Raw genomic sequence first — 21,218 nt, forward strand, 5'->3', positions numbered from 1 at the left:
TTTTGTAAGGTAGGACCTAATATACTCTATTCCTTCTTCCCAAGGGATGCAGGTGTATAAAGAAGTGACATCAACAGTAAATATCAATTTTGCGCTGTTATTGTATTCAAAATTATTATGAAACTGTGAAACTTGTAATAAAAAATCCCAAGAATCTTTTAAATAAGAAAGTAGCTTTTGTACTAATGGATTAAACATTGTATTCAAATACAATGACATACCTTCAGTAACTGCACTGGGGGCAGAAACTATGGGTCAAAAGGGGGGTTATTAACATTTTTATGAATCTTAGGTATTCCAAACAGAACACCTATTTTAGGATGTTCAATGTTCATAAATCATACAGTTTATAATCTTAACCCATCCATTAATAGCTCATACAGAAACATCTTTATATGATTATACTCAAATTTAATATCATTTAAAGTAACTTGTTTATATTCATTTTGAACACTTAAGAGGTTTTCTATAGCAATATAGTCACTCTGATTCATTAATACCAATCCTCCCCCCTTTGTTAGCTTTCATTGTTCGTAGCCCTTGCATATGTCTAATTTCAAACAAGGCATTTCTCTCAACTTCATTTAAATTATAAAAAAGGTAATATTCATTTTTTTCATTCAGTAAATTCCTAACATCTTTCTCACAATTATTTTTGAAAGCTTTTAATGTACTGTGTAATCCTGGATTAAAACTAGATGGTTTAACAAAACACTAACAGTTCAAACTCAGCTCTCGACAAAAAGTTTAAATTCAGTTTGCTTGTAAAAACACTAAGTCAATAATAGTTTTAACTAAATTAGCCCCCTGTGAAGGCACAAAGTTCAAACCAAGTTGTAAAATTTTAATTGTATATCATTAAGGCTAAATGAAGACAAACTGTAAATTTTACTATAATCACTCACTTCACTATTAAATATTAGTCCTTCTTCATGTTCTTGCTTCTTGTTAGACTCCGTTGCACCTGGCCTCCTCCGACTAAGGACGCCAAGTTTTTTGAAACAATAGAATTCTCAACAGGAGTATAATTAGCAGGATAGAACAGCAGCTCTTCTACAGTATCCTTGAATTCAATATCTTCCACCAGACTTGGTGATTCATTAACAAAATGTGTGCGGGGTTGTTTTTCCGTTTGCAAATCAACGCAGGTGTTCGCCCTTCCCTTACGTGAAGAGGCGCCTCTTTCTCCTGGATAACAGTTTGGATTAGTTCTTGCAATTAAATTGTTAGCTGCACTGGAAAAGCCTTTTAAAGGGAAAGCATTCCCTAAAAGGGAAAGCATTCCCTAATTCATAGGCTTCTCTATCCCAAAGTATCTTTTTTTTTTTTTTGTTTATGGGCAACAACTGTCATTTCAAACCTCTCCAAAGATGTAAAAAAAAAAAAATCGCACCATATTCAGACTTAATTTCTTTTAAAACATGCAGTCTTGCTAATACTTCGTCGATATTAAGGATGACGGGTTTAAGTTCTCCCATAATATATTCATTGTGCTTGATCAATATTTTTAGAAATTCCATACCTGATTTGTTGAAAAAGTCACTTAGTTCTGCATGTAAAGGCTGCCCTTCCTGGACACCATTAGGGAACTTAAAAAAAAACTCAGTCCCTTGGGTACGATCTGAAGAGCAATGCATTGTTCAAAGTATAAGTTCTCAAGTTTCAACGTCTGAAATTTTCTAATTTTTTCCAGTTCTATCAACTTACATTTTAACACTTCTTTTTCACCAATTGCTGCAACTCAATTAGCACTTTCTTGAAACGGGTTGCACTGATGAGAGAAAACGCATGTTACATCTTTAAAGTGAAAGGCATTCCTGACAGATTTTTCAGTAGAGACATGTTCTATTTCTCTACTGGCTTTTTCTGCTGTTTCAATTCCCTTGAGACCAGCAACAACATTTCTAGTGGTATTCCCTTTTAAGCTAGCTACTTGCCCCATCAGGGAATTCAATGATTTTTCTAACTGACTTAGAACAATTTCTAAATTGTTGATGTTATCATATTGAGTTTTGGGTACGGTGTGTGTACAGTCAATTCTAACAAGGTGTCTTCCACTTCAGTCGCCATCGGAAACAAAATAAATGACCAAAAATATTGTTTTTACAGTTTCAAAAACTTGGCGTCCTAGTTGGATGAGGCCAGGTGCAACAGAGTCGAACGAGAAGCAAGAACACGAAGAAGGACGAATATTTAATAGTGAAGTGAGTGATTATAGTAAAATTTACAATTTGTCTTCATTTAGCCTTAATGATATACAATTAAAAAAATTACAACTTGGTTTGAACTGTGTACCTTCACTGAGGGCTAATTTAGTTAAAACTATTATTGACTTAAAGTGTTTTACAAGGAAACTGAATTTAAACTTTTTATGTCGAGAGCGGAGTTTGAACTGTTCGTGTTTTGTTAAGTACATTAGAAGCTTTTGAAAATAACTGAGAAAGATATTAGGAATTTATTGAATGAAAAAACAAATATGTGTTATTTTTATAATTTAAATGAAGTTGAGAGAAATGCCTTGTTTGAAATTAGACATATGCAAGACTACGAACCATGAAAGCTGACAAAGGGGGAGGATTGGTATTAATGAATCAGAGTGACTATATTGTTGCTATGGAAAACCTTTTAAGTGTTCAAAATGAATATAAATAAGTTACTTTAAATGATATTTTAATCATACAAAGATGTTTCTGTATGAGCTATTAATGGATGGGTTGTTAGATTATAAACTGTATGAGTTTATGAACATTGAACATCCTAAAATAGGTGTTCTGTTTGGAATACCCAAGATTCATAAAAATGTTAATAACCCCCCCCCCCTTCAACCCACAGTTCCAGCCCCCAATGCATTTACTGAAGGTATGTCATTGTATTTGAATACAGTGTTTAATCCATTAGTACAAAAGCTACCTTATTTAAAAGATCCTTGGGATTTTTTATTATAAGTTTCACAGTTTCATAATAATTTTGAATACAATAATAGCGCAGAATTGATGTTTACTGTTGATGTCACCTCTTTATACACCTGCATCCCTTGGGAAGAAGGAATCGAGTATATTAGGACCTACCTTACAAAATTTACTACACATTCTAATACTGAAGTTAATTTGTACTGTTTGATGTTAGAAGTTCTTTTAGAACACAATTACTTTTTATTTAATGGGAAATATTTTCAACAACTCAAGGGAGTGGCAATGGGGTCAGCAGTGGATCCGGTCTTTGCAAATTTGGTGTTAGGGTGGTGGGAAAAAGAGTTAATGCTCACCATCGGGTTGTTCAACAAGGTCATTTTTTTACAAAAGATTTGCAGATGATTTATTTTTTATTTTTAGAGGTACAAGTGATGAATGTAAGGTTTGTGTACAAGAGAAAACCATAATACTTTGTTTTTTAAAGTTCACTCTGGGAGACGTAGGTCTTGAAATAAATTTCTTGGATACTGCGTCAGAATGGGATTACATCATAGTTTCGAAAGCAAAGTTTACAGGAAAGAGACTTTTACAAACCAATATTTACATTAATAGTAATCACACCTACTTTATTAAGAAAAATATACCAATAGGGCAATTATAAGGGCTTCAAGGCTCACTACCAAAGATGAAGTTTCTAATCAAGAAATAAAATTTATTATTAAATTGTTTCGGCAATGAAGTTATAAAATAGATTTATTATTAACTAGTTCCAAAGAAGTTCAAGAAAAAAGTACACGTTTTGTACCTTTATTAAAACAACATTTAGTTGACAAAGAACTACCACATATAAGTACTACTTCTAACAGCTTAGTATGCAATTTAGATATGTCTGCAGACAGTCGGGCTATAAGAAATATACTTAGCAATAATTGGCATATTATTAAAGGCAATCTAGATTTAACAGTAGCCTTAGGTGAACACCCCAAATTGTACATAGGAGATATAATTGTTTTAAAAGTTTATTAAACAAAGACTGTAATAAAATTGATTTACCACATACAGATAGAACTACAGGAATATACAAGTGTGGGTTTTGTACCTCTTGTAGATTTATACATGAAAGTAGATATTTATTGCTATCACATATACAAATTAATCTTTATAGTAATGAAATATATGCTTGTAATAGTGTAGGAGTAGTGTTTGTTCAGGTTGCCCAGCATATTATGTAGGGATGACCACAAGGGCACTTCATATGAGAATTAAAGAACAGAGATATTAAGAACAAGGAAGTTGATAATGCCCTTTATAGACATTCTGCATCTTGTCAACATAAAAGATTTTTGCCATTTGTACTTGAACAATTGCCCAAAGACATGGGGGGGGGTATTTTAAAAATGAATTAGAGAAAAAAGAAACTTCTTGGCAGATTAAGTTATCAGCCAATTTATTTCCTGGTCTTAATGGCGCTGTGAACATTAAATGTTTTTTTAAAAGATCATAGACAAAAAGTTAAATTGCATGAAAGTTATAAGTGACTATGCCTATAAATGTTTTTAATTTTACATGTTTAATTGAATTATTGGATTTAAGATTTTAAGAATTGTATTTAATGAGGGGTAGAGGAATGTTATTTTGTACGTTTTCTGAAGAAGTCTTTTGACGAAAAGCGGAAAAATAAAGAGTTTACGCTTAGCTTCCTTGTTTTTCTTTCAGTTTGTGGTTTTTTGCAGTGACATTTATTTCCCATGTATATCAGTCTTTTTGGCTGTCTAAAAACTTGTTTATAGTTTAAGACAAGGACATTAATCTAGACAGCCACCTTTTTTTTTAACAAGGGAAATTATCTTAGGTCTAATTAGTGCACTTTTACACCCTACCCCCAGCTTCCCAAGATCACAACCATCTCTCTCAACTGTCCTTGATTTTTTCTCAGCTTTTAGCTCCGTCTCTCTCAATTTCTCCTAAAACTGGTATTTTTTGGAAGAAATTACACTTATGATGACAATAAGAGAGTTACAGACCTTTTACTTCAGAAAATGTAGATTAAATAATATTCCCTTAGTCTGTCAATGTCCCAAGATTAGAGTACTAATATTAACTTTAAACTTGCTTCTGTCCAGCTTTTCTTCTAATTATATTGAAAAACCTGTATTTCTTGAAACTATAAAAGTACTTGGTTACTTTAATATTTAACACGTACAACTGTCACGGACCCCTCCCCGATTTAAAATACCCCTGACTGCACACTATATGAAACAATATGCAGTTTACATCATGAAATGTTTTATACAAATAATAATAAAAATAAAAACTTTTTTAAATAGTTACCTCTCGCCTTTCATGTCCTTCGAAACATTAAAGACAATGTGCGGTCCAAAGTACTCCTGATTCTTCTCACCAATCCTTCCCTATTTGAGAGTAAACTCAGTATTTATTTACTTATATTTATTTATTTTCATTTTATTTATCCTTTAATCGATCAGGTAGTCACACTACGTTAGTAGCTTCTTTTTCAGGGAAGACCCTAGATGGTCTCATACTACCAGAGGAAATGCAGACAGGGCATCATGGGACTTCCCCTCATCTTTTCGATGGGTGTCATGGGATCTTTTACATCCACCTGAGCTACCACCAAACTCAAGCTCATAGGACCTCTGTTTAATTTCTCATCTGAAGGATGGCATATTCAAGTAGTCTAGCACCCTCACTTATGTGGCACAGTAGTGTCATTAATCAATTTACTTGGTGTGAGAATAGAACCCACACAGCCTTCTGCACCTAAGATGAGTATACTACTTGTCTTAAGATGAGTATACTACTTGTTGTGCCACTGACACTGCCAATAGCTCATTATTTGTGGAGAATGGAAAGCCATTTTGCTTTTGAACAATGGACTTGCCTCCCAGAACATGTGAGCTGCAACATACCCTCCAATTCTTGGACCTTGTAAGGCAGTTCTGTTGGCATACAAGCCAAGTCCTATGACCAAGGTGACAAGTTCAATTAGCAGTTGGAGTACCTGTGAACAGCTTCTACAGAGGAGAAGAAAAGATGATGAGACTCAGCCAGCTCACCTCTCTCTTCTTTTTTTTTTTTTTGGGGGGGGGGGTATGGCATGTGCTTAAGGAACCTTTCCTGTGATATAATCATGTAACCCCACAGGGGGATTCTATCACAGTAGAAGCATAAACACACACTACAAATGCCACTGCATACCACCCCCTTGGATGCCAATAAACATGAGCAGGGGAAATGCAAGGCCCTAAAAGAAAAAAAAAATCCACTATGCATATGATGGCACCACTCTCAGTAAGCTCAACCAACAGAATGTCTGAGTGGCCAACAGAGTGGTTTCAATGGTCAGATGAGAATCAGAAAAAAAACTCTCTATCCTTCTAATGAAGCTCTGACTGGGTCAAGAGCAGAGTGCTGGATCCTCATGACAATCTTTATACGAGAGACCAATGCCATGGTCTTGGTAATTAAACAGGCAAGATCTTTCAATATCTTTAGGTGGTAGAAATTAACCACTTGTACTTAGAGCTTTCCTTTTCATCATGTACTTCCCCCACGGCAGTATTGGCAATGATAATGTTTTCACTAAAAATCTGATGCTCACAGAGACACTATGTATTAAAAGCAGGATATCTTTACCAACACTCAGAACAGAGTTGCACAAATGGCTGAAAAAAATTATCACACTCCTATTAGGCACATGTATGCTGTCAAAGCATGATACCACATCAATGAACACAAGTGCTCCACAGCACGGGGGTTTCTAAGAACAAAAATGTGCCAAAATGTGACTGGTAGACAGAATGAACTCATCCATTAATCCATCAAAAAGGGTCCCTAATGTTCAGTTACAGTTTCTTCAAATAATGCATTTTCTGAAAGACTGATGAAAAAAAGTTCTCTTCCAAAGAGTTGGTGTCTACACCAGGGTGAGAATCAATATGTAAAATAAGGAAAACAGAAACGCTAGTTCCACACAGCAACACAACTTTAATAGGTATTCACCACACAATAATACTATCCAAGTTGTGTGGTGAATACCTATTAAAGTTGTGTTGCCGTGTGGAACCTGCATTTGTTTTCCTTATTTTACACATTTTTTACGTTAGTTGCTTTATTCGGTGGAGGACGTTATTGTTCTCGACTGAGAATCAATATGACCTGCATATACCAGGTATTCCTCAACTTTCGCAGGCTTTAAGGATGGAAGGGGTTGAGAAAGGGAATCTTTCACCAAGTTTGCTTTGAATCATCAAGGTATCAGGCTTGCAATGCTCCGTCAAGATATGGATAGAGGACAAAGTTGATTACCCTTCTTCAAAGTTGCTAAGACCTTTTATAAGAAGAAAATTAATTTCTTCTGCACAGCAATATTATTAGTCATTAATAGAAAGAGGCATCCTGGATGTCTGAGTGATGGATACCGGATTCACTGCTGATGTAGGTACCTGATCTGCAGATATATGAATCAACCACAGACAGATCATGCAATGAATGGGAGAACCTAAAGAAGTCTCCACAGCCACTGTCAGAAAAGGAGCACATCAGAGTCCCACAGCAGACACATGCGGATCTATAACAGGTTTGGGGATTCCCCTCCAGTGTCAGACACATCAGGCTTACTAACTTAAAACTGGAAACCAGACAGCATGTTCCACTACCGAATCTTTTCCCCGAATCTCCAATTAAGGCATCGACGTAAAGAAGAGAAAGTGCAGCTGTGTGACAAAATCACTATAACAATAGATTAATTTCCTTTCAGTCTTTTCAGCATTCAGCAGCTTTAGGATATTAATCCTTTCATCACATTGCCATTGTTTGGTATTTGATTGGTAGAAACGTGTGAAGAGAGACCAGTACTAAGTAATGCATGATGTAGAGCACCCTATGCCTTAGTGGCAGCAGAAGGAACTCTTAAGAGAATGGTAAATCTTTATCTAACCAAAATTAATAAGAAATATCATTATATGATAACTACTGCACTAAGTTAACTTTGAAGCAATAAAGTACACTTGTGTAAGTCCTACTTGGCGGTAACAGTAGACCCACTGCCTGCCTGTGGGTGTGAAGGATCCAATCACCTAGCAGGACCAGAACTGCCCCTCAAATCCACAGACAAGACCCCTTTCAGTGTTCTAGGTTCCAGCAAGAACAGTAGAAGAGCAAGCAAGCCTTGCGAACAGCTTCTGTTCCAAATCAAAAGCCACACACACACACACAAAATGGCTACTAAACAAAACTCAGCTGAAACTCCAACAGACTATATACATCCAACAAAAGGGATATCTATGAATATCTACTGTTACAGGTAAGTAGGATTTAGGCAGCTGTACTATATTCAACACACACAAGGCCTTACTGGCACATGGGTAGATTCCCAGAGCTTATCCAACCTGGGAGCAGGAAGGATAAGGGTCTAGGAGCCCTGGGAGAATGGTCCTAGCAAGATCTGCTCTGGATTTAGAAAGGTACAGCTTGTAGTGCTTTGTCAAAATATGGACAGAGGACAAAGTTGCTGCCTGTAGAATACTTCTATGGTCCACTCCTTTCCAATAGGCCACTGAAGTAAAGGTTCTTGTGGAATGTGCCTTTACCTTGCAAGTGCGTAACAAAAAATATCAGAGGGCAACCAACATGCAATGGTTTGCTTAGAGACAAAGTGACCTTTCACTGCCCCCTGTGAAGGAAATAAAAAGCTTTTTGGCCTTCCTAAAGGGTTTTTTTTCCTTAGGGTAGTACCTGAGCTGCCAGTGCACATCCATGGTATGAAGTATTCTCTCGCTCTCTCTCATTCTTACAATCTGGAAAGAACATGGGGAGATTGAAAGACGGAGTAAATTCGGAGACCATTTTTGGCATAAAAGGAGGATTAGTGCACAACACAACCTTATCCTTGGAGAAAATCAGGTAAGGTTGTCCCATGAGAGCTTATAGCTCAGAAGCTAGCCTTGCAAATGTCAGGAATAAGCAAACCGAACTTCTGTGTTAAGAACTTCAGATCAGCTTGAGCTGCCAGGTCAAAAGGTGGTAAGGTCAAATTTTCAAGAACATAGCTGAGAAATCACAACATATGCTTGTGAGGGGGGGGGGGGTCTCACATGCAAAGCTCCTTTCATGAACTGTTTTACCTAAAGAAAAGAAAGAGAGGGATCCCTAGGTACACAGAGATAGCCACTAAATGGACCTTAATGGATGCATATGATGCATCACAATGAAGCAGCTCTCACAAATATTTCAAGAACTGGAGATATTAACATAGCCGACCTTAGGCACAGGCGAACAATGCAGCGGCCTATGGTACCTGCTCTAACAAGGGTGCTTTTCCAGTATTTATTTTTTGTAAAGAAATGGTTTCTTTAAAATATCAAGAGAAACTCGAAGATACTAAAAAAAAAAAAAAAAAAAACAAATGTTTTATAAAGGACTCAAGTACAAGAATCCACTGCAAAACTTGTTAAATCCTTTATTTTTGTTTTTTCTTTAAAATATGTTGAATGAATACAGGAAAAAACTGAGAAGTAAGACTGTGAGGAAAAAGGAAGAAAAAAGTAATCTGGATGGTATAGGTAGACCAGGATGGGGGTATCAGGTGGTGAAGGGGAGAGATACGGAGAACTTTATCTAAACTGGGGTACACCAGTTACCCCAAGACTGTATGAGCAGATGCAGAGTTTGAAAACGTATGTGGTAATTGCCCTTGGCCAATACCATAAAAAGAGAGAACCAAGAATGTCTGGGCCAATAGGAGGTCACCACAATGATCTTTGTCATTTCTTTCTGAACCTTCAGAAGTACCTTATGAATCAGTGGAAAGGATGGGAATGCATACAAAACATTCCTGAACAAGGGAATGAGAATGTATCTTTATTCCAAGCAAGGCTGCAAGGATGTCTGGAACAGAATTTCATCAGCTGGCTGTTTTGAAAGGAGACAAACTGATCTATCGGAGGCATTCCCCACATCTGGACTACATCCTGGAACATCACTGCCTTGAGCTGACACTTGTATGGGTCTACCCAGGATTCTACCCAGAATCTGCTTAGTTTATCTGACACAATGTTCTGCTCTGATAGGAAGTATGATGCCTGAAGAATCAGATAATGCTGCAAAGCCAGCTCTCCAGACTATCACTGCCAACCAGGAGAGAGGGTAAAGACCCTGTAACCCCTTTGTTTGTTGAGGTACATCACTGTAGCATTGTCTGTAACCACATAGGAGGATCCAGAGTACAAAGGTGCTGAAGAAATTCCATGGGGGTGAATCACCATTAACATTTCCTTGATAATGATGCATTTCCATGAACTCCTGTTCCCCCAACAGGTTTGCACTTGCATCCTCATCGACACAGCTCCCCAGGTGAAGTCAAAAGAATCTGTCTGGACAGACTGCACTGGCACCCTAGGGAAGAAAAAGTCTTGGATTGATACTCAACAATTCAATCCACCACTGTAAATCCTGTCTGATACCCACAGGCAACTGGGATTCCAGGGAATGAAAGTACTTGGGTCCAACAATTTCAGGCATCCCACTGAAGTTCTCATGTGAAAAAAGGTCAGTGATCTCATGAGAATCATGGATGCTATCAATCTAAGAATGTTTAGGAATTCTCTTGTTGAGGTGACATTCCTCTTGGAAAATTCCAGAAACAGTCTGTTAAAACAGGATCTTGTCTTTGGGAAGAAAAGGAATTTTCTTATGGGACTTGCTTACGCACCCTAGAAATAGTACTTTTTGTGAGGGTGCCTAACACTAGTTCAGGAAGTTCAGCTTGAACCCTACTTTGGACAGTAAGATCAAGACTTTGCCTAGAGAAATTTCAACACCTGAATTCAGACTCTGCACAGATCATGAAGTTGTCCAAGTCCAGAAAAATGTGAATGCCCAGGGTCTGACAGTGGGCCACTACTGGCACATAGCATTTGGTATACACTTGAAGTGCAGTGGATAGGCCAAAGGGCAAAACAGAAAAATGATACTGTGAACCAGACAACAAAACTCAGAAATTTCCTGAAATGATTAGCAATAGGGATATTATGATATGCATCCTTCCAGTCCAGGGTCACCATGAAGCAGTGGATCATTAACAGGGCAAGCACTGTCTACAGGGCGAGCTTCTTGAACTTTGACAAACGTATTCAAAAAGTAAGGTCCAACACCAGTCTCCAAGACAACTTTTTTGGGACCACGAAAATTCTGGAGTAAAAACAACTTCTTTCCAAAAGAGGGACCAGTTCTAGAACCCATGATTCCAGATTTTTCCAAAGAAAAGTAGGAAATAGAGCCTGGTCCAATGGATGAGGGGGAACCCCACTGAAAGGAAGCAGATGCTATTTCTACTGCCATCTGTAACCCCTCACAACAAAGCTGAGCACCCATTTGTCAGAAACAACTGATGGCGAGGCCACCCTGTTAAGAGCTAACTTTAGAAATGTAACACCTGGAGAAGGGTTTGCAAAAGAGGAGTGCTGTGCCTCATCATAATCATAAGTTGGAAGGGTTATCCATTCTTGGAAAGGAATTCTCTTGTTAGGTTTGGTCGCATTCTCGTCCTGTTTCTTTTTATTGCCTTGGCCTTTGTTCAGCCGGGACTTCTGTTTGGAAGGCCACCAAAAGTGATCCTGCTTAAAGAAATTTGGTATTATGAAAACATTTTTGACACCCCTTGCATGACATTACCTCTTTTATCCCAGTGTTTAATGATCTCACAAAATGCTGTAGCAAATGCACAATCAGACTCAAGTGCAACATTCAAAATCTCATTTTTAAATCTGAAAGCTCTGGCTGTGCAACCATGCACATCTTATCACCACTGAAGCTGCATTATTAGTACTAGTATCAGTCTCCTCCAAGGCACTCTAAGAATTGTTTGGATACTGGAGAAACATTGGAAACAACATCTTTGACACAGACCTTTCACTCAACAGGTAATGATTCACCAAACTTGTCTAAACTAAACACAGATCTAAACACAAACACCTACATAAAACACTGGCAGTTAAATCCTTTAAAAGCTGAAGTGCTGGACTGAGCTAGCTGCCCCCCCTCGAGATTATAGCCATTTGCCTAGTTTATCTACAGGAACTGGATTTGAAAAAAGACTAAGTCCATTTATTAGGAGTTGTTGCTGGACACAAAGAAGCAGGATCCGCAGAGACAAAGGGTATACTCTGCCATTCCTGGCCCCAAGTTTCTTAAACATCTATTTTAGGCAGACCCTCAATGAGAAGAGGAGAATTACAAGTTTTCTTAAAAACATCGTCCACTGCTGGGATCAATGGAGGAAAGTTGCTGACATTTGGAGCCTCATCCTTCAAAAGATCATAAACACTGCTGATCTCTTGGGCAGCCGATAACTGCTCCCAACTGAATATATCCCATAAATCTAAGCAGTGTTTGGGTAAAAGAAAAAAGTTATGTTTTACCATAACGTTCCATCTGAGTTGTTTCATCTTCATTTATTCGTTACTCTTGGGATTCGGTTCCGACCTCAGAACCGAGCCGGCCTTTTTTCAAGCTCGCGTCAGGCCACAAACCTCTCGAGCTAAGATTTTACCCATCATGCCTTCTCCCTGTTACCTCAGATCTAGTTTGCAAGTTGAAAAAATGAAGCCGAGGCTACCTCTGGTCAGACATGACCTAACAACTGGAAAGAAGGACAAATGAGATCCACCAGAAAACTTCGGAGGGGGAAGGCGGGTGGGCCGTAATGAATAAACGAAGATGAAACAACTCAGATGGAATGGTATGGTAAGACGTAACTTCTTTATCTGATGTGGTTAATCTTCGTTTATTCCTTACTCTTGGGACAGAGTCCCCAGCCATCTTGTTCCCTGGACGGCCCTATGGAAGGACATTCCGGAGCACCATAGAACCAAAGGAAGCTTTGCCTCTGGAGGCCAAGTCCAATTTGTAATGAGCAATGAAGGTATGAGGCCTAGCCCAGGTTGCGGCTGCACAAATGTCATTCAAAGATGTTCTAGCATGGAAGGCTGCAGAAGTTGACACTGATCTTGTAGAGTGGGCCTTTACTCTGCCAAGTAAAGGGATACCATTCTTGCCATAAATGAAAGTAATACAATTTCTCAACCAAGTGGTAAAGTAACTTTAAAAACTGGACATCCTAATCTGGATTCAGAAAAAGCCAAGAACAGCTGGTCAAATTTTCTATTAAATTTAGTCCCCTCTAGGTAAAAACTAATTTGTCTATGTACATCCAAGGTATGCAGGCAATATTCCCCTCTGTTAGAATGATTAGGGAAGAACACTGGCAAATCAATAGTCTGACTGATAGATAACTCAAACGACCTTGGGCAAGAAAGTCAGATTGGTCCTTAATGAAACTCTGTCCTTGTGAAAGATGAGGTAGGGGGTTTGATAGACAAGGCCTGTAATTCAGAAATACATCTGGCAGAAGTAATAGCAACTAAGAACAACGTTTTCCATGACAGTTACTTTGGATCACAGGTAGATGCAGGCTCAAAAGGAGAAGTTGTCAACCCTTGAAGGACTAAGGCCAGGTCCCAAGGTTGAACAGGTTCTCTAAATGGAGGCTTTAGTTGGGTTACACCCTTCAAAAAGGTCTTCCAAAGTCTGTGTGACATTAAGGAAGAGCCCTGGAAGCCATTATGAAAATTAGAAATTGCAGCCAAATGAACACGAACCGTGGAGGCTGCTACCCCCGATTTAAAAAAGTCTGAAAGATATTTTAGCACAACAGAAAAAGGGGATGCAAAAGGGTCCATTTGTTTTTATCTTGTAGCCAGAGAGAAAACCTCTTCCATTTGCTGTGGTAGAGTAGTCTGGTGGATGACTTATGAGGCAATCAGAATGTCACGCACAGGGGAAGATAGGTCATGCTGCCTGGCAATTACTGGAAGTGGATAAGCCAAGCTGTCAGTTTCAGGCTGGCTAGGTTTGGATGAACCAGATTCTGCGAGTGAGAGATCAACTCTGGAGTTGGATTGAGAATCCATGGTCGATCTAGCAGATGAGGCCACAGGAAGGGAAACCAAACTTGTCGAGGCCAATATGGAGCAATGAGTATCACTTTGCTCTTCAACCTACATGCTTTCTTGAGGAACAGGGGAATGAGGGGTATCAGAGGATAGGCATATAGCAGACCCGAAGGCCAATCGTGGACTAGAGCATCTCTTGGTGACCGTCTCCGAGGGGGGATCAGGGCAAAGTAGTTGCTGCACTTGTGATTGGACGGGGACGCAAATAAGTCACAGCAAGGCTGGCCCCAGCAGTCGAAAATCGCTTCCGGGAATGTGCGTCACTATCAGAAAACAGTTGGAGGCCATTGCCCATTGCCATATTCTCATGGCTTCTCGACAGAGTGGGTATGATCTGGTTTCCCCATTGTTTGTTGATGTACCAGACTACTGCCATGTTGTCTGACTGAATTGCAATAGTCCCTGATGGAAGGATCGATTGGAATGCTTGCAATGCTAGTAGCACCGCCCTCAGTTCTAGGACACTGATATGCAGATGGGCCTCTGTCTGTGACCAAGTCCCTTGGATTGTCTTTCCCTGAAACAGCCCCCCACACCCCATCAGAGAGGTGTCCGTGGTCACTGTGGCATTGGGCTGATGAGGGTTGAAGGGGAGAGACCACTGGTGAGGGTTGTTTGACATCCACCAGAGCAAGTCCTGTTTGCAAATCTTGGTTATTTGAATCAGAAAAGATAAGGGGTGCTGGGATGGGTACCACTGAGTACGAAGCAGCCATTGAAGAAGAGTCATGTGTAGCCTTGCTAGAGGGACTATGGTGATGGAGGCTGCTATCAATCCCAGCAATTGAAGAATGGATCGAGCTGAGGCTAGATTTTGTGAAAGTATTGCCTAAACCTGTTCTTTGATCCTCTGAATTCTGTGGTCTGGTAGAGAGGCTGTACAACTCATTGTGTCCAGAATCACTCCAATGTACTCTGAGTAAGGTTTGACTTCTTCCAGTTTATCGATATTATGAGCTGCTGTGCAGTGTTTAGGGTGTAAGTCAAGGCCTGATCCAGTAGACGTCTTGTTAGGGCAGTAATGAGCCAGCCGTCTAGGTAGGGAAACACCTGGAATCCTTGAGGCTGCAGGTGAGCTGCGACTATTGCCATGCACTTTGTGAATGCTCTGGGGGCTGTAGAGTCTCCAAAGGGCAGTACATGAAACTGATAATGACTGGCTCCCACCCGGAAGCAAAGATATCTTCTTGAGCACCTTTCCACCTTTATGTGTTAGTATGCATCTTGAAGATCTATGGAGCACATCCAATCGTTTTTTTTTTCAAAACTGGAAGTATAGACTGAACCGTGACCATCCAGAATTTTTCTCTCTAAGAATTTGTTTAGGGCATCGAGATCCAGAATTATTCTCCAGTAACCCTGTCTTTTTTGGCACCAGAAAGAACCTTGAATAGAAGTCGAATCCTGTCTGGTCTGGGGGGATTTTTTGGATAACTTTTTTGAAGTAGCTCCGATATCTCTATAGCTGTGGCTTTCCTTTGACTGGGTGGCACGTCGGGTAAGGTTCTTGGGAGTGAATAAGAAAGGAATATGGTATCCTCTGGTGATGAGCTGTTGTACTCAAGCATCTGTGGTTATGGTTTGACAGGCAGAAGAGTACAAGGAAAAACGACAACTGACTGCTTCCAGAGTAAAACAATTGGGCTGTTCTTCAGGAGCACTGATAGGGCTGTTCAGAGGAAGATTCCCTGGAACCCCGGTTCCGCGGACCTCCCTGCCCCAAAAGGGGCATCTTCCATTAGAATTCCCCCCCTGCCTCTAGGGGAAAACTCAGCCCGAGAGTCATGGAAAGGATCCGGAGATTTTTTTGTGCCACATTTTCCCACTTTTCTGATTCCTAGAATAGAACCGCTGAGGAGAAGATAAATGGACATCCATGGCAGATAGGGCTTACCGTCTTGTTCACATCTGGCCAATGTATCTTCTACCTTGGACCCAAACAAAGTAGTGGTCTCAATAGGGGCGTTAAGGTAGGAAGCCTTGAAGGGATCTGCAAAATCACAAAGGTGTATCCAGGCATGGCGTACCATTACTATGCCTGCACCCACAGCTCTCACCGCTCCCTATATCAAAAGCACTGAGGAACTGGATACCGACTCTAGGGTCGCTAACTGAGAGGCCACCTTGCCTCGGACCTCATCAGAAACTGCTCCTGCCAAGGTCTCAGAGTTTGGACACCAAGTCTCTCTGTAGCCTTGTGAAATGTGCCAGGTAGTTCAAGGACCTAACAGGAAAGGTCGATGATGCAAAGACTCGCTTCTCTAATCTGTCCACCGCCTGGGATTCCTAATTGGGCGGGTGAACAGTCTGGCTCTCCTCTGCCAGTTCCTTCTTTGTAGCAGCAGCCACCACCATGGCATCTACTGAGAGAGCTTTCGACCAATGGGAGCACTCTTCTGGGGAGAAAGGATTTTGTCCGGCCTATGAGGTATGGCCTCCAGAGTCCAGCTCCTTCAATGCATTCTGCATGATGAGCTCATCGGCAGGTGGTGTAATCCAGGAGGTAGGGAGCTGGGCAGGAAAAACCTGCAGGAACACAGACTCCTCTGAGGAAGGGTTAGAGGACTATCATTCACCTCACTGCTTTAACATTTCAAAGATGTCACCAAAGGAAACCTTGTCAGAAGGTGAACGTGAGGACCCCTCGCAGTCATAATCTGTGTTTCCGGTCAATGACTCTTCCATGGAGTCTATGTGCTTTCTCTTACACGTAGTCTTGCGGTGGACTTTCTCAATGGGAGACTCTGGGGAAGGCTGCAAGGATGGGTTCTCCAGGGGAAGAATGGCCCAAGACTCTTGCGCCCGGTGTCCAGGGGTTGCGACTTGAGACAGCTGAGGCTCAGAGGAAGTAGTAGTCTCAGACAGAGGTGGACAAGAAGTAGCAGCCAGTGTCCTCTCCAAGGCCTGGAAGGCTGGCCCGCCTGAGGAGGGATGCTTCGAAACCTCCACAGAGGTTGGAATATAGGTAGGAGTCTGTGGAGAAGGATGATCAACTCTAGAGGGGGGAAAGACTTTTGAAGGGGCAGGAATTCCTCAGGCCAAAAGCAGCAGGTCTATAAGATGCACCACATCATGCTCAGAAAGGCTTCTGGTAGACCTCATTGAAAGCCCTGAAGGTGATTCGGGCCTGTCCAAAAAAGGGCTAGAACGACCACTGAAAAAAGGTGTCTATAGAGGTAATGTCTGCACCGAAACTGGCGGTGTTTGTATAGTCTGTGCCACTGAAGTCGGCGCAGAAGCGGTATGCACTGAAATCAATGGTGTGGAAGATTCCTGCACTGAGAACAGTGTTGTCAAAATTAGAGTTGTCTGCACCGAAACCATTGTGCTGAAAAGACCTGCACCAAAGAAATTGTTGGTGCCAAGGGGGGTCTGCGCAGAGAAAAAGTACAGTTTTGTACCTACCATAAATGTAGATGTTCGAAGATCCACATTGCTGCAGTCCTAACACTTGGGTAGTCCGCTGTCCCTCGGTCGGCCCGAATATCAGAGTATAAGGCTGACGTCGGTCAAGGCGCATTTGACTGACATCAGAACGTCAGGGTACAAATGCGCATGACCGACGTCATATCCTCAGTCTTTTCTTGCCCCAGATGTCAGAAGACCCTAAAAAGAAAGGTCAAAACCCATAGACAACGACTAAACAACCAACCAGCCTAACACCAAAAATATGTATAATATATACAATATATACAATATACACAATATACCTCAGATGGAAAACTCAACCCACACAACCACCTCAAACTACAGAGGGGAAGGAGGGAGGGTAAATTGGACTGCAGCAATGTGGATCTTCGAACATCTACATTTATGGTAGGTACAAAACTGTACTATGTTCTTCATCTCACATTGCTGCAGTCCTAACACTTGGGTAGAATCCCAAAGCAGAGGTAAGGGAGGATGGCTAAACTATAATGAAGCAGGAGCTGCCAAAATGCCCTGCAACACAGCAGTGGCAAAACCAGCCCTGGATTTAGAATACAGTGGAAGGTGGTAATGCCTAGAGAAGGTATGCACTGAACTCCAAGTGGCTGCCTCCAAAATATCCTTAGTTGCCACCCCCCTCAAAAAAGCTGTGGAAGTGGCAGTAGCCCTAGTGGAATGAGGCCTAATCCCAGCTGGAATCTCTTTGCCATGATGGGAATAACAGAAAGCAATGCAAAATCCAATCCACTTAGAAATAGTTTGTTTTGACACGGGCTTGCCCTGAGAGCACAAAGCAAAAGAAACTAATAACTGCTGAGATTGTCTGAACCCTTTAGTTCTGTCCAAATAATATCGCAACTGCCTGTGTACATCTAAAGTGTGCAAAATCTTTTCCCCTTTATTTTGGGGATTTGCATAAAAAGTAGGCAAATGAATAGTTTGGTTTAAAGCCACACTAGAAACCACTTTAGGCATAAAGGAAGGATTAGTACGTAAAGATACCCTGTCCTTATGGAAAATTAAGAAAGGCTCAACTGCCATAAGGGCCTGCAATTCAGAAACCCTTCTTGCAGAGGTAATGGCCAACAAAAAGCAGTCTTCCATGACAAATATTTCAACTCAGCAGTAGCTGCAGGCTCAAAAGGTTGTAGAGTGAGTTTCTCCAACACAAAATTGAGATCCCAAGCAGGAGTAGGAGCTCTTCGTGGGGGTCTTATATTCTTTGCCCCTCTAAGAAATTGCTTGAACAAAGGATGAGAAAACAATGGTGGGTCACAGTCGTAGTGAGCTGAAATTGCTGCAGCATGAATCTTAATAGAAGAGAAGGACAAACCCTTGTCCAATAACTCAGTAAGATATTGAAGAGCCACACTTAAATCAGGCTCAGAAACATCCAAATCCTTAGCTGCACTCCAAAACAAAAATCTCTTCCATTTATCTGCGTACACCTTCCTTGTACTAGGCCTTCTAGCTTCCAAAATCACATTCAAAACTTGTTGTGGAAGTTGAGACCCTCTATGGTTTAAAACAGAATATGCCGGGCTGTTAGGTGAAGGGAGTGAAGTTTGACATTGAGCAAATGACCGTCCTCCTGGGACAACAGATGTGGAATCAAAGGCAAAGGCCATGGAGGCTTCCGTACTAGACTTCTCAGTAATGGGTACCAGTGCTGTTGAGGCCAATCTGGAGCTATCAAAATCATCCTTGGCTTGTCCTGTCTGACCTTCAGAAGTACCTTCGGGAGGAGAGGCAGAGGTGGAAAGGCATACACATGAAGATTTTTCCAACTGAAAGAAAGAGCATCCACTTTCCAAGCTGTGGGATGAAACCTCTTCGTGCAAAACTTTGGCAGCTGGTGGTTTAGTGGAGAAGCGAACAGATCTATGTCTGGAGTTCCCAGGACACTGTCAATTTCTGAAATACATGAAGATCCAGTTTCCACTCGTGGGGATCCATGATTTGTCTGCTTAACACATCTGCTAAGGAGTTCTGTGCTCCAGGCAGAAACCTTGCCTGAAGACTTAGTTGTAAACTGAGAGCAGTCTCCCACAAAATCATTGCTTGCCTGCATAGAGGATAAGAATGTGTTCCCCCTTGCTTGTTGATGTACCACATGACAGTTGTGTTGTCTGTTAGAATCAACACCTGCCCTGGAAGAAGTAAATCCTTGAAAGCTATTAATGCAAACTGGACTGCTAACATCTCCTTCAAGTTGATATGTAGATGCTGTAGTCTGACAGGCCACTTGTCTTGTATCCACTTTCTGTTTAGATGAGCTCCCCAAGCTTTGTCTGAGGCATCTGTCGTTAAAATTTGACTTGCCTCTGGCCGGGTCACAGAGAGTCCCTTGTTTAGGTGACATTCCTGAGCCCACCACAAAAATTCCTTCTGAATGCAAGGTATTATTTGAATGACAGTGTCCAGATCCTGGCAGTGCTGTGTCCATACATTTTTGAGATACCATTGCAACTTCCTCATATGCAGTTTGGCATTGGGAAGCACCAGAATACAAGATGCCATGAACCCTAAGGCTTGAAGGACTGTCCTTGCAGTCAGCCCGGACTGAAGAGATAGATGATGGAAGTAAAGGGAAAGATTCTTTTGTTTGTCCGGGGTTAGAAAGGCCATCTGGGATGCTGTATTCAGTCTTACACCCAGAAAGCACATGTCTTGAGAGGGTACTAGACAGGACTTTATTTCGTTCACAGAATACCCCAGGCATCTTAGCACTGCTATCACATATTCCAAATGACGAAGAAGCTCGTCCCTCCTTGAGCCAGAATCAGGCAATCGTCCAAATAAGGATAGATTTGTATTCCTTTTAGCCTGAAGAAAGCTATCACTGGAGCCAGAACTTTCGTAAATACTCTGGGCAGTAGATAAGCCAAAGGGCAATGCAGAGAACTGATAGTGAGAAGTCCCAGTCCGGCGCAGATACTTCCTGCAACTTAGCCTGATAGGAACATGAAGGTAAGCCTCCTTGAGATCCAAAGTTACCATCCAGTGATCCTTGTCCAGCAGAGGTAAAAGCTGTTGTAACGTCAACATTTTGAACTTGGGAATGTCCAGATAAGTGTTGAGGATAGACAAATCCAAAATTGGTCTCCACGTGTTCCCCTTTTTTGGTACAAGGAACAGGCGAGAATAAAATCCTAGGCCCCTTTCTGGCATAGGAACTGGCTGTATGGCCCCCATTTGGAGTAACAGAGAAATTTGCTTGTGAGCCTCTATTCTTTGTTGAGGAGGAATGTCTGGCATGCCTTTGAAAGGAGGCAAGGTATGGAAATAAAACCTGTAGCCGTGATGTATGATATCCAATACCCATCTGTCTTGGGTAATCAAATTCCAATTTTCTTTGAAAAGTGCCAACCTTCCTCCCAAAGGTGCTGCCAGGCGAGAAGGTTCTGGCAGCTGAAAAGGTAGGTCATTGGGTCTGTTTACGAAAGGACTGACCCCTGCCCTCACCCGAAGACTGTGCAGGAGAACTCCCTGTTCTAGACCTGAAAGAGCCCTGACCTCTGCCCCTGCCACGTCTAGATCTACCCCTAGACTGGGAATCATAAGAAGGATCGTCCACCCCTTAGTAGGCCAATTTCTACTAAACTTTGGAGGCTGAACCTGCAAAAAATCTTTAACAGTCTGCATAGACTTAGCCTTGTCTTCCATTTTCTTTAAAACTGCCTCAACAGGAGAACCAAACAAGACATCAGATTGCAAAGGGCATCCAAAATCCTAGTTTTAACATGGTCAGATAAATTTTGATCCCTCAGCCAGGCATGCCTGCGAAGAACTGTCCCAGTGGCAGCCACCCTAGACGAGGCCTGCACAGCATCAAAACCACATT

At 41.1% G+C, this 21,218-nt stretch overlaps 1 protein-coding gene across 1 annotated transcript in view; it reads right to left on the minus strand.

Moving 5' to 3' along the window:
* Positions 1–919: 919 nt before the first annotated feature.
* LOC122797744 overlaps positions 920–21,218 on the minus strand; it is a 1,403,591-nt gene continuing 1,383,292 nt past the window's right edge. Inside the window, exons 26-27 of the mRNA XM_044066269.1 lie at positions 1,394–1,621; positions 920–1,266 (exon numbers count right to left, since the gene is read on the minus strand). Coding sequence (XP_043922204.1) covers positions 920–1,266; positions 1,394–1,621 — 575 coding nt within the window. The remainder of the gene's footprint in view (positions 1,267–1,393; positions 1,622–21,218) is intronic.

This window comes from Protopterus annectens, chromosome 3.part1, assembly GCF_019279795.1.
Source record: "Protopterus annectens isolate FY-2018-M chromosome 3.part1, PAN1.0, whole genome shotgun sequence".
Taxonomy (NCBI): Eukaryota; Metazoa; Chordata; order Ceratodontiformes; family Protopteridae; genus Protopterus; species Protopterus annectens.